The following is a 16,674-nucleotide window of genomic DNA, read 5'->3' as shown; positions in this document are numbered from 1 at the left end:
AGTGAATCCCAAAATAACCAATCCCAAAATGTGATTTGAACCACTCACCCACACATAACGTTTGGCTTATGAACAGTTTCATCCATCTTTAGAGTCCATAGTGGCTAGCAGGTCTGCAGAATGCCAAACATGCAAACACAGTGTATCAGCAAAACAATGCTGTTTACATCATAAAATGACATAGATTACTTCATTATCATTTAGTAGCAAACAATCTCTGTGGGACTAGGACAGGAACTAGTGGCCACAGAAACCCATGGCCAACAGTTGGCCATTTATTTGCCACTTTCTAAATATCTAACTCATTGTACTGAACACAGCAGTGGGGAGTAGATGCAATGTTTCCTTAACTGTACAAACAATTTCAGCATCAGTCTGAAAAAACATTGCAAAATGTTATTCATAATGCCACGTTTGGAAATGGTTTGCTATTGGCTGGCTGAAGAGATTCGCAATGACTGATAAACCATTAGCTATGAAATGGACACATTAGTCCAATCAGAATAACTGGACATAGTATGTAGATTTATCTTTGGCGAATGACCTTGAGATTCTTTGAGTGGACACTGCCAATGTGTCCACAACAGCTCCCAATGCCGGTTGAAGCTCTGTAGAAGTCACAGTTCATGCCCCTATCATGCCTGTCTCGTAACAACCCAGATTTGGGAGACCACACAACCTGGTTTGTGATATGGCACATTATCCTGCTGGAAGTATCCATGTGATGGAGGGAAAACTGTAGCCATGATGGAATTCACCTGGTCTGCAACCATGTTTGGATATTTAGTGGCATTCAAAGGTTGCTCAGTTGGAATCAGGGGCTTTAATGTGTGCCAGGAAAACACATTGCAACACTGCCACCAGCCTGTATCGTTTATTCCAGGCAAACTGGATCTATGGACGCATTCTGCTTATGCCAAATCTTGACTTTGGCATCAGCGTGACGCAGATACAGAAAACAGAGATTTGTGGGACCAGGCGATGTTTTTCCAAAATGATTGTCCAGTTTTGGAGACAGCTTGCCCACTGGAAACACATTGTTGTTTTTAGCTGATGGGAGTGGAACTCAACGCGGTGTTGACAAGTTGTGCGTTCAGAGATGCAATTCGACACGCCGCTGTTTTACTCATCAACAGGCTGTTTCTGCCTACATCACAGCTAGCTGGATGTTTGTTTTCTGTCTGTCACGCCGTTCTCAGTGAACCTTCCGCATTGTCGTGCATGCTAAGGCCAGGAGGGAGGATGTTTCTGAGATACTGGAACTGACATGTCTGGCGCATACCATCCTCAACTTTGCCAAGGCCACTCATTTAGACATTGTAATGTTCAGTAGAACACTAAATGAATCTGTCATGCCTGCCCGCTTGCTTTATGTATCAAGTTACATCTCACTGTAAGTCAGATGCCTTTTCCCACAAACAGGGTGTACCTTATATACTGGGCACTGAGTGTATATGATATTGTACCCACATTTCTTTTTGGCATCAGTCTATCTTGACCATTGTTATGTGTTAACAGTGGGGTTGATAGCCTGGTGGCCAGGAGAGTTTTGTCAGTAAATTGAAGGTTTGATCTCGTGAACGATTTAAGCCTAACTGACCTATAAGTCGCTCTTGGTAAGTGTGTCTGCTAAATGTCTTTTTAAAATTAAATTATACATTATTAGTATATAATGTGTATATATATATATATATATATATATATATATATATATATATATATACACTCACCTAAAGGATTATTAGGAACACCTGTTCAATTTCTCATTAATGCAATTATCTAATCAACCAATCACATGGCAGTTGCTTCAATGCATTTAGGGTTGTGGTCCTGGTCAAGACATTCTCCTGAACTCCAAACTGAATTCAAGCAGATAGAAAATCAACTGAAATAGCCACTCGTTACAACAGACGTATGCAGCAAAGCATTTCTGAAGCCACAACACGCACAACCTTGAGGCGGATGGGCTACAACAGCAGAAGACCCCACCGGGTACCACTCATCTCCACTACAAATAGGAAAAAGAGGCTACCATTTGCACAAGCTCACCAAATTGGACAGTTGAAGACTGGAAGAATGTTGTCTGGTCTGATGAGTCTCGATTTCTGTTGAGACATTCAGATGGTAGAGTCAGAATTTGGCGTAAACAGAATGAGAACATGGATCCATCATGCCTTGTTACCACTGTGCAGGCTGGTGGTGGTGGTGTAATGGTGTGGGGGATGTTTTCTTGGCACACTTTAGGCCCCTTAGTGCCAATTGGGCATTGTTTAAATGCCACGGCCTACCTGAGCATTGTTTCTGACCATGTCCATCCCTTTATGACCACCATGTACCCATCCTCTGATGGCTACTTCCACCAGGATAATGCACCATGTCACAAAGCTTGAATCATTTCAAAATGGTTTCTTGAACATGACAATGAGTTCACTGTACTGAAATGGCCCCCACAGTCACCAGATCTCAACCCAATAGAGCATCTTTGGGATGTGGTGGAATGGGAGCTTCGTGCCCTGGATGTGCATCCCACAAATCTCCATCAACTGCAAGATGCTTTCCTATCAATATGGGCCAACATTTCTAAAGAATGCTTTCAGCACCTTGTTGAACCAATGCCACGTAGAATTAAGGCAGTTCTGAAGGTGAAAGGGGGTCAAACACAGTATTAGTATGGTGTTCCTGATAATCCTTTAGGTGAGTGTATATAATCATCAAGATTGAAATCCAAAAGTCTTGAAATTAAATTTTGCAATACATTTGGAAATCAAGGTCCCAGAGTCTGGAGGAAGAGTGGAGAAGCACATAACCCAAGTCGCTTGAAGTTTCCACAGTCAGTGATGATCTGAATGTGTTACTTTTTGATTTGAATTACGGATATTCTTTTCCACGATATTCACATTTTTTGAGTTGCACCTGTACATATTGCAGCTATGTTTTCATAATTTAGTCTACCAACAATTTCTCTTTATTTTCTCTCAATATCCTCAATTTAGTTTTTGCCATAATGTCACAAATTCATAATTTCTGAACTGGATTTATGTTATTTTGTGTAGATAGTGAATATGCTTGGGATTAGCTCATGTTGACAATAATCTTCAGATATCTCGTACTTTTCATAACTGTGGTTTTGTACCTGACTGAATCAAGGAGATTTGAAGAGAAATGCATTTGAAAAAGTTTTTTCCATTTGGTTAATGGGTAACCAAGGTAGCCATGGATTGTTTTCCTCACAGGTGGGTGCGGCTGACTCTTTAGATGTACAGGGAGAATTAATTTCAGTGATGTGCATGCCAGTCTCTCCTTGCGCATAGTGGACAACAGACAGACTGCTTTGTCGCTCTTGGTCTTTATGCTGAATGTAGGGTTAACTGTCTTGCTCAAAGACGTGTCAACATATTTCTCACACTCGCCAGCTTGAAGATCTGATCCAGCAACCTTTCGGTTACTGCTCTCACCACTAGGCTTCCACCCTCAGATGTGTTGGGAGTTTTCACGTGTCTGAAGGCAGTAGCCACACAGGTCAGCCACACATCAGTCCCACACAACACATTAGGTCTCCTCACATTCTCAAGTCCAGAACACCTTGCTGCACCACAGGGAGTGTGAAGACAAACAGACAATATTTAGCATTTTACATTTTTATGTATTATATTATCTATGTAGGCCTATTATGCTTGTTATATTATTGTGTGTTGTATTCTGCTGTGTTTTTAAAGGAGAGAAATAGGTAAGATGTAAGATAGACAGAAGTGAGAAAGAGTATGTGTTTGTGTGTATTTTACGTAGGTATGTGTGTCCTCAGCAGGAGCTATGAGTCCTGCAGATTTTCAATCCTCTTTTGTGTCTCAAGCCCTGAGCCATTTCTTTTCACACAACCACTTGTCTTCTTCCATCCATGTTGCCCCTGGAAACGATGTTGAAATACATACAGACGTCATGCTGGCAGGCAGGGGGGAGGGGAGAAAGAGAGGGCTACAGAGACAGAGACAGAGAGAGAGAGAGAGAAGGGAGATATAGACAGAGAGAGGCAAAGAAAGAAGGGATTGGAGAGAAAAGCAATGATTTGGTCTAATCCAGTGTTTCCTACACCAATATTCTGCAGTTGCCTCTACAATAGGGTTATAACTGACATTGCAATATTTAGTTTTTCTGCGATATATATATTGCAATATGAAAGGATGTCTTCAGAAAGAGCTTTGGCTATTAACCTGATAGTCTGTATCCTTCATTCTTCCCCAGTCCCATCCTCAACAATGAAAATGTATGAAACTTATGAAGGTTTTTATATTTCAGAACAGGTTGCTAGGTAATAATATGTAACAGTAATAGTATAGCAATAGCAACAGTAGTAAAATAGAATGCGCAATTGGGCAAGATTCAGTCTGTGGCCAAAGCACTGCAATCTGGTCCACTTGTTCAGGTGCAGCCTTGACCATGTTCGAGGCATTGTCTTTTGTAATACAGACTAGACGACTCTCATCTAGGCCCCAATCAGCTAAAGCTTCTCTCATCCTTGTTGCGATGTTCTCACTTGTATGATCCTCTGGGGAAACAGCGACTTTTCAGGTGGACGTCCTCATTAATTAAGTGTCATTGTATGGTTTTATTTTTCGATTTTCCCCCTCGAATATTCCACCTGACATGATTTATCCTAGTCTCATTCTTTTACATAAAAAAACGTGGCATTTTAACAGGGGTGTGTGACTCATTATATTCACTGTATATATATATATATATATATATATATATATATATATATATTATGTGAGGTGCAAGTGCAGTGATTTTTGGCTCCGCTGTAACGTTACTAAATGATGTGAAAAATAAGACGATAAGGTAGCTAGGCTACTAGGCTCAGTCTGCAAACACTTTTCAATATTGTCTTATGAAAGAGACATTCATCCATATTGTTTTCTATATAGACAATTCCTTGTTACAGCTGCCACTGCATTACCGCTCCATTCATACACAGCTGGAGCTTATAGATTTACAAGTCCCACGATTCTATTCCCATTTTTACATACATAAAATATTGCTGCATATTATTCACGGAATTGGCCATTTGGTGGCATTTAGGCTGTGTGTGAATGTGGAATCATTTTCTCTGGCTTTGTAAAGACCACCAACTTCGAAGGTGTGCTTTTCCAAACTGAATTTTTTAAGATTCTGTGAAGTCTGCTAGTCTTTCTAGTCTTTCGTTTAATGTCTAATTACTAGTAGACCCCGAAGAGTGGTTTGGCCAGGACTTTTCTGACAGTCGTACATCGAGATTAGAGGAATTGAAAGATTATGTTGATAACGCTGGCTGATAACTGATCATTGCAATAGGATGATGATGCAGATGGTGAATACAGTAGTGATGGCGGTGATGATGGCGGTGATGATGGAGATTATTACTCTGATGGTGACAATGCTGTCAATGCCGATAATAATGATTGTGATCTTGTGTCCTTTTCTGTGTATCTGGCTTTTCTTGAGTTGTTTCTGTGAATAGCCTATAAAAGGGGGATGGACAAGATGAGGCCTCTTACCGAAGTAACACACTGTTCTCCTCGACAAACCCTACAGTACACACACCCAGCAGATCCCGCCTATATGGAAAATCACGGACTACTTACACACAGTGTGCTTAAAGGGGTGGTATTGAAAAGAGGCTAAATAATATGATTTGAGAATCTATAGGGTATGCATATTTTCATCTTTTAATTTTAGTGTCGGCTGTCTATCTGTCTTGCCCGTTTTCTTTTATGTTAATAACATGAAGAAAAACATTCTGTTTACACTTGTATGTGTTGTTGCTTCTAATAATGCATGTTTGAGTCAGGATCCTGTATCAAATTTGCAATAAAGGACTTCCACGCTCTTGAACTGGAAACCAGCTGCCTGTGGTAGCTTTTGAGTGTTAGTGCAGTATATATTGCTAGCTAGCTATCTAGAAAGGTATGTTGTGGTAGCCAGTGAATAACACTATATTATTTACACCTAATGGACAGTTTATTTGAAAAGGGTGTGACAAAAAAGGTGTGTGAAAACATCTGTGTGTTAAAAAATATTTTTTAAAAGAGGTTGAAGGAAAATTGCAAGTATTTTGCAAGCTAATAGGCATGCCACAACCAGGAAAATGGCACAGTAGGACAGAGGTGTGCCGAACGACATCTCAGAATGCACAACTTGTCCGTCCTTAATCCAAAGAATCTGCTGCAGCAGACGACCACAATAGATTGTACTCAGCTAAATCGGCTAAAAAACAGAAGGTGTAGCTCCAGTGGGCATGCAATCACCGACACAGGACACTGTGAGGAGTGGACAAACATTGCCTGGTTCAACTAACCCATCTTTGAGATTAGGTGGAATGTGCTTGGAATGTGAGTGTATCACAGTCTGATCTGTAGTAACTGCGTGATGCCATCTCATCAATGGCGTCAACATGAACCAACATCCCCATAGAGCTTATTCAAGACCTTTTAGAAGCCACTTTCTGAATAATTATTTTCTGGAGGCAACAGTGTCTGACCCAGTACTACTAACTAATTAACTGTTTACAGAGTGTACATTATGGTCCTGAGACAGAATTTGACCATTTCAATAGTCAGAGAGTTCTGCTTATTCCACATAAATACATAGAAACAACTGACATAACACACACCTAATAACACCCATCAGAGATCCCCTTTCCCTACCCACCCAAAAGTCTATGAGATACTGTAGGTTTGTTTGTGTCAGGTCCCTAGGGATGCCCCTACCTGTCCCTATCTTGGTCTAGGGGTGATAGGCAGGACCTGACAGCAGGGATGACACTAGGCTTCTCAGCTTTTTGGTTTTGTTTGTCACCAATTAGAGGCAGCTGCCCTGCTTTGCCTCTAATTGGGGGTCCTATTTAAGTTCCATTAAGATCACACTCTGTGTTGATCATTGTTTGTGTTAAGTACAGTTCTCGGTTGGTGGCCCCCCCCCTTTTTTTGTTTTCTGTTCTGTTGTTTGAAAGAACATTAAAATGATGTTTTACAGCTCTGCATCTCGTGTCCTGCCTACCTGCCACCGTGACAGTATTTACATCTGATAGTCATCCAGACATTTCCATTGCTATTCTTTGTACAGGAAATCAAAATGTTATTTGTAACCATTACAAAATAGAGAGTTTATGGTTATCTGACCACTCAACATTTGCTCAGAGCTGTGGGCCCTTCACCCTCTTTTCTGATCTAAAGAAAAAGTTGTAAGATACTTATTATTTGGGAGTTGGAAAAGTGAACAAAAAAAATTAAGGCCACTCATTTTCCTTATGAGAAATAAGCATTTTATAGGCTACTTGATTTGAACATGTAAACAAAGTTTACTTAGCATGTTGTTTAATCTGGACATGTGTGTACATAACAATTAAACTGCACCTTGTTAGCAAGCAAATATATCTAAATTGGCTAGACTTTAAATATAAAGATAAGCTGGCTATTTGCTTTTAGAGATTGTTTGTGGCCTGCAAGAAGGCAAGAAGTCAGTCATTTATCAGTGGTTGAGCAATATGTATGCTTCTGAATGAAAGTGTAACACAAAGGTAATCACAAACAGACCAGTGAAACTACTGATGAAATAATTAAAGTGGGGTAACAGGGAGGGACACAGGAAACAGACAGATTGCAAAGGTTATATTGCTATTTTCCTTCCCTTATGCATGGCATGTGATTAGTCTCAGCATTTAGTATAGAGGGACAGTCGTATATGTAGCTATTTACAACAGCCTCTGGCATTATGTATAAGGCAGGAAAAGAGTGTACTTCTCTGTTGCCAGTTCACCGCTTTTCCTTCCTTGGACCACTTTTGATAGGTACTGACCACTGCAGACTGGGAACACCCCACAAGGACTGCAGTTTTGGAGATGCTCTGACCCAGTCGTCTAGCCATCACAATTTGGCCCTTGTCAAAGTCGTTCAGATCCTTACGCCCATTTTTTGTGCTTCTAACACATCAACTTTGAGGACAGGATGTTCACTTGCTGCCTAATATATCCCACCCACTGACAGGTGCCATGATGACGAGATTATCAATGTTATTCACTTCACCTGTCAGTGGTCATAATGTTGTTGCTGATCGGTGTATATTTCTTGTTTACTTAGGATCAAAATAAAATCCTAATGGTGATCTGTAATTAATTCAGAAATTGATAAATAATTACAATCATAAAACAAATCAATTAATTATTTCAACAGTTCGGTCGGGAATTGACTGGTGGTTAGCGGGGAACAGGACTGGTGGAATGTTGTTACTATCCTTTTGTTATTATCTTTGATTCTTCTTTTACCTGCTGGCTATGCACTTGAGATTTCTCTTTGGATAGATAAACAAAAAAAATATATAATTATATTGATAAAAATTAGCAACTTCTCTAGCCTTAACATTGCTCTAAAATATACAATTAAACTAATTTAATGAATTACATATTTCTCCCAGCTTTGAGTGACTTTAGCTCTCATTTAATGCCAAGCTCTTTAGTACTTGGGTGAGACTGAAGAGCATTTTTCTCACTGTCTTTTTTCCCTTGTTAGGTTATTGCAGTTGAAAGCTAATTCATTATCAGGAAAGCCATCCAGTGAAGTACGAATGTTCATGAATTGCTAAGTGTACTGATATGGGGCTGCATTTGGAATCCACACACCATTCCCAGCATCCTGGGGCGTTTCCCAGCCAGCCAGTCACTCTTGTCTAATCCGCTAATGAGTCTGTTCTGCTTTCAGCGGGCTAAGGGTTACTCAATAACTAATGTGCACTTTTAGTTCTGTCTCCTGCACCTGCTGTCAAGTGACCCAGGAGTAACCTACGCCCTTCACGCTCCTTTCTGTTTGCCCACACACAGACGGACACACAGACAGATGAATGGAGTGGACACACGCATTCATGTAAATCTCGGTGATGTGAACAAAATCCATACTGTTCAACGTAATTAATTCCCTGAATCAATATAATAACACTAAGCAGAATGTTGTTTATGCATTCATGTTCAATCACATTTTTTTTTATGACCAATTAATGAACTAGAAGTGTGATTGGTGTCCATAGTAACGGCTGTCACGTTTATAATTATCACAATGATTGATATCAGTAGAATACCTGCAAAATGTGGTCAGTGCACACTCTCTTTCCACCAGCCTGTCACACCACCGTGTCTCGTCTCATTTGTACACAGACACTTGCTCTGTCTGTCTTTCTCAATCTCAATCGCATACGCTCCTTTCTCCTTCATAATCACTGTTTAAACACACTGTCTCATACACACACACACACACACACACACACGCTCTCCTGATTCTCCTTCATAATCACTGTTTAAACACACTGTCTCACACACACACACACACACACACACAAGCTCTCCTGATTCTGGTCGTTATGTCACGGAGACTCATCCACATAGCCAACCTCCTGCTGCGTTAGAGTTTCCTAGGCAGCCATAGCGGAGCTCGGAGGAGAGCTGAAACAGTGGCTGTGCCGTACTGAGCTGTGACGCTTTGCGTTGTGCTGCTTAGCTCTGCTCCAGAGAATCATTATCACAGAGACAGCCTGCAGTCAGCAATCTACACCAGGCTCTGCACAGCACCAGGAAAGAGGCAGACCAGGACTGTACTTCACTGGGCTGTCGTACCGGACTCTACCGGACTCTACCGGACTCTACCGGACTGTCTTGCACAGCTAGACTTCTACTTCATAACACAAACTGGACTGGACTACTGCACTGGACGAGGTCTGCAGTAAACCGGGCTAGGCTGTGCCAGGCAAGAGGGTACAGGTCAGCCAGGGCTGCGTGGCGCCAGGCTGGCTAACAACCTTTGGGAGCTGGGAAGACGGAACCCCCTCTCAGGCGCCAATCCCTGTGTCACACCTCCACAGCAGCGCCTTTCAGTACTCCCCAGCAGAGAAACTGAGCACAATGAATGCACTGTACGTCTGTCAGCCGAGAGAAAGACAGGCACAGGAAGACCCAAAATAGTTGTTTCGTTTTTTTGGGGGGGGATTTCTGCGTCCTTTTTCCCTGTAGAAGAACGGTGAGATAAGAGCCAGCTGTGGGAGGGTGTTTTCCATGCCGCTGCAGGGGGAGCTGGGGATTCAGTGCGTTGTTTAGCCGCAGAAGTGCTTTTCTGTGGGCGACCGCTAGCTGTTCCAGACTGACTCTTGACTGGCAGTTGGTCACGGTCGTTCGGCTGTTTCTGGTGGCGGTCTACCCGAGGCAGCCATGGCCCAGCAGGCCAGCGTGGGGGTTGACACACTGGCAGTGCCTCCCATGGTCAAACATATCGGTCTGAACGAGGACTTGGTGAAAATCCTGCGTGAGAACCTGCTGCAGCCGGAGAGGACCCGGGGGCACCGCCGGTCGCCCTCGTCCATCTCTCCCCGCCTCTCCCCCCGGAACTCCCCTCGCCTCCTACGCCGCATGCTGATCAACAACAACAACCACAAGCAGAGGAGGTTCACAGTGGCGCACACATGGTGAGGGAACATGAGCCTCTGGGAGGGAGGGCGGGCAGGGCTTTTAAAGGTGCGCTTGTCGGTCTGAGAGCGTCTCAATGGGCTCCCCGACCTTCACGGGTGAATACACTGTGTGGGTATGCGGGGCATGGCCGTATTTTCTCATGTATCCAACTTGAGCAAGTTGTGTGTAGGACAGTTGGTTTTCTGGGCAGTGTGGGAGATTGGATAAGCTGTTCAAGTGTGCCCGTTCCCGTTCTTTGTTGGTTGTTTGTAATTTGTGTCTGCTGTTGTTGCGGAATTTCCAGAGCTGATGTATTTTTGAATCTACTGCCAACAGAGTTCTTATCGATAGCATTGCTGTCACACTGTACAGGGGCTATAGAATGTGTATGTGCATGTCCAGTCCTGACATATGTGTGTGTGTGTGTGTGTGTGTGTGTGTGTGGGCATGTGTGTATGTGCTGCTGCGTGTGAGTGAGTGAGAGAAAAAGAGAGAGAGATGTGTTAGAATGCAGTGAAAAAAGGAGGAAAAAGGAAAAATGGGTTTGGTTGTTAAAGTACCTGCTATATATTCTACCTTGCCTGCGATATTGGTTTATGCCGCTGTTTATGCTGGTATTATAAACAATGATATTCAGCATTATGTTGTTCAGCCGCCTGTTCTTTCATCATCTAGTGGGTGTGGAGCTGCAGTTGCGGAATAAATTGGCCTCCTATCTATTCCTGTCTGCCTCCCACGCCTTTAACCATCCTCTCCCCCTCCCATCATCCATCCCTCCTTCTCTCTTCCCTCTTTCCACTCCTCCCCCTCTTCCCATTTTTCTCCAGGGAACCTCTACAAGGCCCTTTATGTGATTAAAATTCCATTTATTCCACATTTTACCATCCTGTTTCGCATTCATTATCTTTTTCATGAAAAATCCATTCTAATGTTCCTCCTCTTTCCCCTACGTCTTCCCGATTCCTTTTCTGTCCTGATCTTTAGCATCCCTTCCCCTCTCGTTCTAGCCTTTCCCCAACCTCTCCTCCTCTACCTCATGTCCTTCCATCCCTTCCCTAGTTTTCTCTAGTGTTCTGTTCTTGATGTGATGGAGCTAATGAGTTGGATATGGAAACTAGCTAGGCTTCGCGATTGCCTTCCTCGTCGTTCTCCATCTTAATTTTGCGTTGCCTTCTGAGAAAGACAGAGCGAGATGGAGAGAGCGAGAGAGAGAGAAATTCCAGCCTCCTAACCATTTAGATAATGAACATTATAAAATGAATTTTAAAAACTCAAGTGAAATGTGCATTCTTTATATAGCAAAAGGGTGATGTGTTTGCATTCGTGATGAAAAAGTAAAATTTGCTAGCTAACGTGTGACAAAAACCAGTGCTGCAAGCATTGTTCTGTACTTGGCAGTTCAAATGTATAACCAATGCATTTTGAAAAACATAATGTGAAGTACATATGGTTTTAGTAAGATAACATTGTTGTAATAAATAAGGCTTGGGCTTACCATGTACTTGCAATAACAAGCTCTTAGAGACATACCACAAATGGTTTACGCAAAACCTTTGAAAATAGTAAAGCAATGTGATGAATGAACAAAATTCATAGTTACCAGCTATGTCGAGTTTGCAATCTAATTTTGTTCTCTTCGCCATATTTGCGACCGCACAGTCTGGCATAACCATTGTCTACTGTGGTTAATAACATGCCTTTAGTGGCTAAAAAAGGTGGGAAAACTATTAAATCCAGCAGGCAATCACGCTAAGATGCAAAAACTCCAGTGAAGATAAACAACCACTGATATAAACCAGGGCTGTCGAAGAGAACACGTTGCTATTTTGTGCATTTCTTTTGACCCAATTAATCACACATCACAGTTTTTTTTACTGCTTGTGAGGTTAAGAGCACTGATTAAGTACGGATGTCACACAAGCCTGGGAGACAACTGCTAGAGAAAGTCAGTGGTTGTGCCAAAAGTCTTCAAAGATTATGCCCAATGTTATTGTTATTATTGCTTTGGTATTATTGGCAATGCAAGCAATGCTAGCTATTATAACAAAAAATAGAGAATGCAGTCCACTTCGTTCTGAGGTTGTCAGTGGTCACAGACAGTAAAAAGTAAGCTGTGTTTGGCAGAGATCCTTTGTGTGACAGCTTATGTGGAAGGGGAACAGCGTCCAACCAAGCAGATACTGGATGGTAGCGGCTCTAAAATGGGACTAGGCAGTTGTCACGTTTTGAGTGTTTCCAAGTGCAGCTTTTTATAATGAAGGCTTTGGGATACAGATCAAAGATTTTACAATGTTCCTACCATGAAGTTCTAACCACGAACTTAGTGTTAAGACTGGAAACTGTGCTTGTCCACACTCAGATGATACTGGTATGATTCTGTTCTCATGCCTGGTGCGATGTGACAAGAAGCCCCTCCAGCCACACGACAAACACTCTCGGCTCCTCAAAGATTAATGGCTCTGATTCAAGATGGCCTTGAAGTGTTTTTTTGTGTGTGTGAGTACATTAGTTTGTATATATACTTACGAATGTGTGTGTGTCTGCTTGTGTGCCTTTATCTGTGTATGCGGTAGAATGTGCGTGCAATGCCAAACTGAGTAGACTGTGAGTGAGGTGCAGCCAGCAGTACTTGCTCACGAGTCACGACTCAGGACAATGACTGATATGAAGCAAGACAGAGAGAAAGACCGTTATTGTTGCTCAGCACTGAGTCGTGTCTTGGTGTAAGAACTATTACAGAGTAATAGAACAACTTATCTTCTCCATCTTAGTGACAGAGATTTATGTTATAAAAAGCATACATATTAGACCTTATGAAAGGTATACAGAATAATTTTTCCCAAACCTTCTCTATCCTAATGTGTTACCATTTTATGACTACAAAAACAGGTACCATGGAATGACTGAGGGCTTACAGGCATAGTCAGATTAGCAAAATTCCGGTAGCAAAATTCCAGTACATTTTAACTGCCAGGTTTTCCTGGTTGGAGTGCGTAACCAGTGATTACCTGTACTTGAGTGACATAAAGGGAATGCCTAGGCCCAGTGAGTGACTCTTATTGTCAGTTAGACTGTTGATTGAAGTCCATTTACTCTCAATCAGTCTCTCATTGTTTTACAGCACAGCTTCAGAGGAGAGCAGGACAACTGGACAGGCCAGTAAATCTGATGGCTTACTGCCCTGTAGGCTCTGCTACACACTTCATTAACAACACACACTACTGACTCTTTCTGGTGCTAGATATTTTTATCTCTCTGACTGTGCTGTGGTGATAAAGCTGCTAGGATGATGGGTAATACAGAGCTTATTTACAGTACAAGCATTATGAATGGTATTAATATTGATGATAGTGTGACCAAAATATTCGATTTAAAAAGTATTATATAGGGTAAATCTCCTGTTCTAGTAAGGTTTGGGGTAATTGCTGTCAGAATTGTTTAGACTGTTTCTGGCATAGGTTCAATCTAGAAGAAATTGCTTATTAAATATGTTTAAGATATTTAAATGTAGGATACGTTACACTATATGCATCCACAATTACGTCAGCTGAATGAGCTTGAGTTTGGAATCAGGCTGGATGATAGTCAGGTGGTTGCAGGAGAAAAATCTAGTGGGAGAAGTTGTCAGGAGAGGTGTCACATGTTGAAAGGAATGTTCTGGATATTTAAATGAGCGTGACAGTTCGATTTGGTTGAAGAGCTTGATGGTTTCTTTATGGTTTGGGGTGGTTGAACAATTGTAATAGTTCAGAAATGTTTTAAGTTCATGATGGTTCCGTATAGTTGAAGGCTCTTTATATTTTGAGATGGGTGAATGATCTTGATGGTTCAGGATCGTTGAACAATCTGGATGGTTTAATATAGGTGAATGATCTTGATTATTCAGGATCGTTAAAGGATCTTGACAGTTCAGATGGTTGAAGGTTATTGATGTTGGAAAGCACTTAATGATTCAATAGTTCAGGAGGCTGGTTGCATTGTGTTCAAAGGATTGAGGAGCTGTGCAGAAGAACCCAATGGATCCTGAAAAAGAAGAACACAGGAGAACGGTCTCACAGAGATAGTCAACCTTCCTTGGTTCTTGCTTTTCAAAGGATGGTTTTCTCGGTACAATGATTCAAATGATATTGCTTGCTTGTGTTTGTGAAAACTACTGGGGTCTAAAATTACATTAGATTGATTGTTTGACTGAATGGATGTGGGAGGGATATGGGAAAAAATTATACAATAATAGGAGCTGGTATAACCATCAAGCAGTCAATTAGTTGATTAGATTAGATTCATTTTCATTCATGCTCGGAGTCATAAAGACTGAATAATGCAGTATGAATAGTTAAAACAACATTTAAAACCCCCAAATTCTACATACATTTTAATTGTTTCACCATAAAATTGTCACATTAGATTGAAAAGTCACATTAGTTTATTTAAAGGTTTGATTGTGTAGGACAGTAGTTTGATTGTGGAGGGAGGTCATGTTAAGGGGGGTCTGGTTTGTGCATGTCAGTGACAACTGTAATCTTCTCCTCGCTTTTCTCTGAGGCTGTACTGATGGTGTCAGTGGGATGTCACGTTGTCCTGATCTCACTTGCCCTTTTCCCTACCCTTCCCTGTGTAGCCTCCAGCCAAAGTCAGATCAGAGTGGTGCACGTTTTCACAAGGTCATCAGTGGGGAAGGCCAAATCTTACCACCGCCGTCAGGAAATGGAGATGGTTTGAAGCCTTTTTCAGCCCCTGAACAGTGTGCTGGTCGCCACTGAGTTGGTTGTCCACATGGAAGCTCAACCATTCGGAGCTTGTTACAACTGGAACATCCGCTCCACCCAGAATGAATGGAGGTAGATGGGGTAGAGCTTTGGAGAAGCCGATCTTCAGTGTGAATGACTTAACATTAAAGTCTTGCTGAATTCCTTTAGTAAACAAGGGAGATACAATCCGAAAGACATGCTGTCTTGGAAGAATTTAAGACCTCAGTGACATAATAATGTCCCACTCCTTCAAACTGTATTGTAACTCCGCAAAAGGGGAGGAGTTGTAAATTGTTCGTTTCTAGAAGAGAGATGGATTTGCTCAGGTGTTTTCTTATCTGCCAAACACAAGTTCCATTTAACACCATTTTAGTAGCACCAGCAACTGCTCACTGTTTTCATAAGGTCTTGTGATCTTTTGTCTCATTTCAGTTGAGCTGAGTGGTGAATAAGCACATAACTGTATGAAATGCTGACTCCTGACTCCTATTTAGAGAAATGGTAAAGGCAATACCGTTTGGGGCTATAATAGAGCAACATGTCCTTTAGAGAGACACATACACATTTGTGGTGTACCTTTTACTGAGGACATAATAGAGAGTGAGCCACTGGTTTAGGGGATGGGTATTCTGTCACTGGTTGGCCATTATGTTTCTGAAGTGCAAAACACAAAAAACATCTGCCACAGAAATATAACCTCATCCCAGGTTGCAGTTTGAAATTAACGAGTAATTGTGGCATTCAGCTTACATTGTACAAAGGATACCGTATGTTTAGGAAGGAGGAGTCAGGGATGGCAATTTGTAATTGGTCTGCCGGATGGCAATCATTTCTAACATCCATTGCCCAATGACAGAAGTATTAACATGGGGTTTTACTTATGTGGGGTTGTCTTTGTGAGGGTGTGTTGTATGTGTGTGTGTGTGTGTTGAGGGGAGAGTGTTTTATGGTTAGTGTAAGAGTTTGGATTAGGTTTTAGGGTTACAGTTTGGGTCACAATTAGGTTCAGGTTTAGGAGTTAGGGATAGATCATAAGGGAGAGAGAGACCTGTAACCAGATGCCTCAGGTACTGGATTTTTCCAAAAGAAAAGAACTATTGAATCTGGAAAATGAAGGAGAAAAAAAAAAGCAGTTACTACTGTAAATCATGTAAAAATGTATAATAACAATAACAAAATAGTTACAAATAGTGAGTGGGCAGCATTTCTTTACTCTGAATATTATATAAGTACCTGGTCAGTGGGAGCAACTTATTGACGTCATCCAGCAAAGGCACACTTATAGGCACACAATTTATTATGAAAGAGTGTATTAGAAGATACTTTACCTGGACCCGAAACCTGATAAATTCTTAATCTTATTTTACCTTTAAACAATTTCAACAACTTGTTTGAAGATTTTAAATGAACCCTGACAAGGCAAATTAAAAAATACTGTTCTTCAATGAGCCCGGTATTGTTAAGTGC

The 16,674-nt window shown here is 41.5% G+C and overlaps 1 protein-coding gene across 1 annotated transcript in view; it reads left to right on the top strand.

Moving 5' to 3' along the window:
- Positions 1 to 9,453: 9,453 nt before the first annotated feature.
- Positions 9,454 to 16,674, top strand: part of LOC105014502 (cAMP-specific 3',5'-cyclic phosphodiesterase 4D) — a 103,052-nt gene continuing 95,831 nt past the window's right edge. Inside the window, exon 1 of the mRNA XM_020052812.3 lies at positions 9,454 to 10,476. Coding sequence (XP_019908371.1) covers positions 10,223 to 10,476 — 254 coding nt within the window. The 5' untranslated portion in view covers positions 9,454 to 10,222. The remainder of the gene's footprint in view (positions 10,477 to 16,674) is intronic.

Source organism: Esox lucius, chromosome 13 (genome assembly GCF_011004845.1).
Source record: "Esox lucius isolate fEsoLuc1 chromosome 13, fEsoLuc1.pri, whole genome shotgun sequence".
Classification (NCBI taxonomy): Eukaryota; Metazoa; Chordata; class Actinopteri; order Esociformes; family Esocidae; genus Esox; species Esox lucius.
This window is presented reverse-complemented; position numbering and strand designations above follow the sequence as displayed.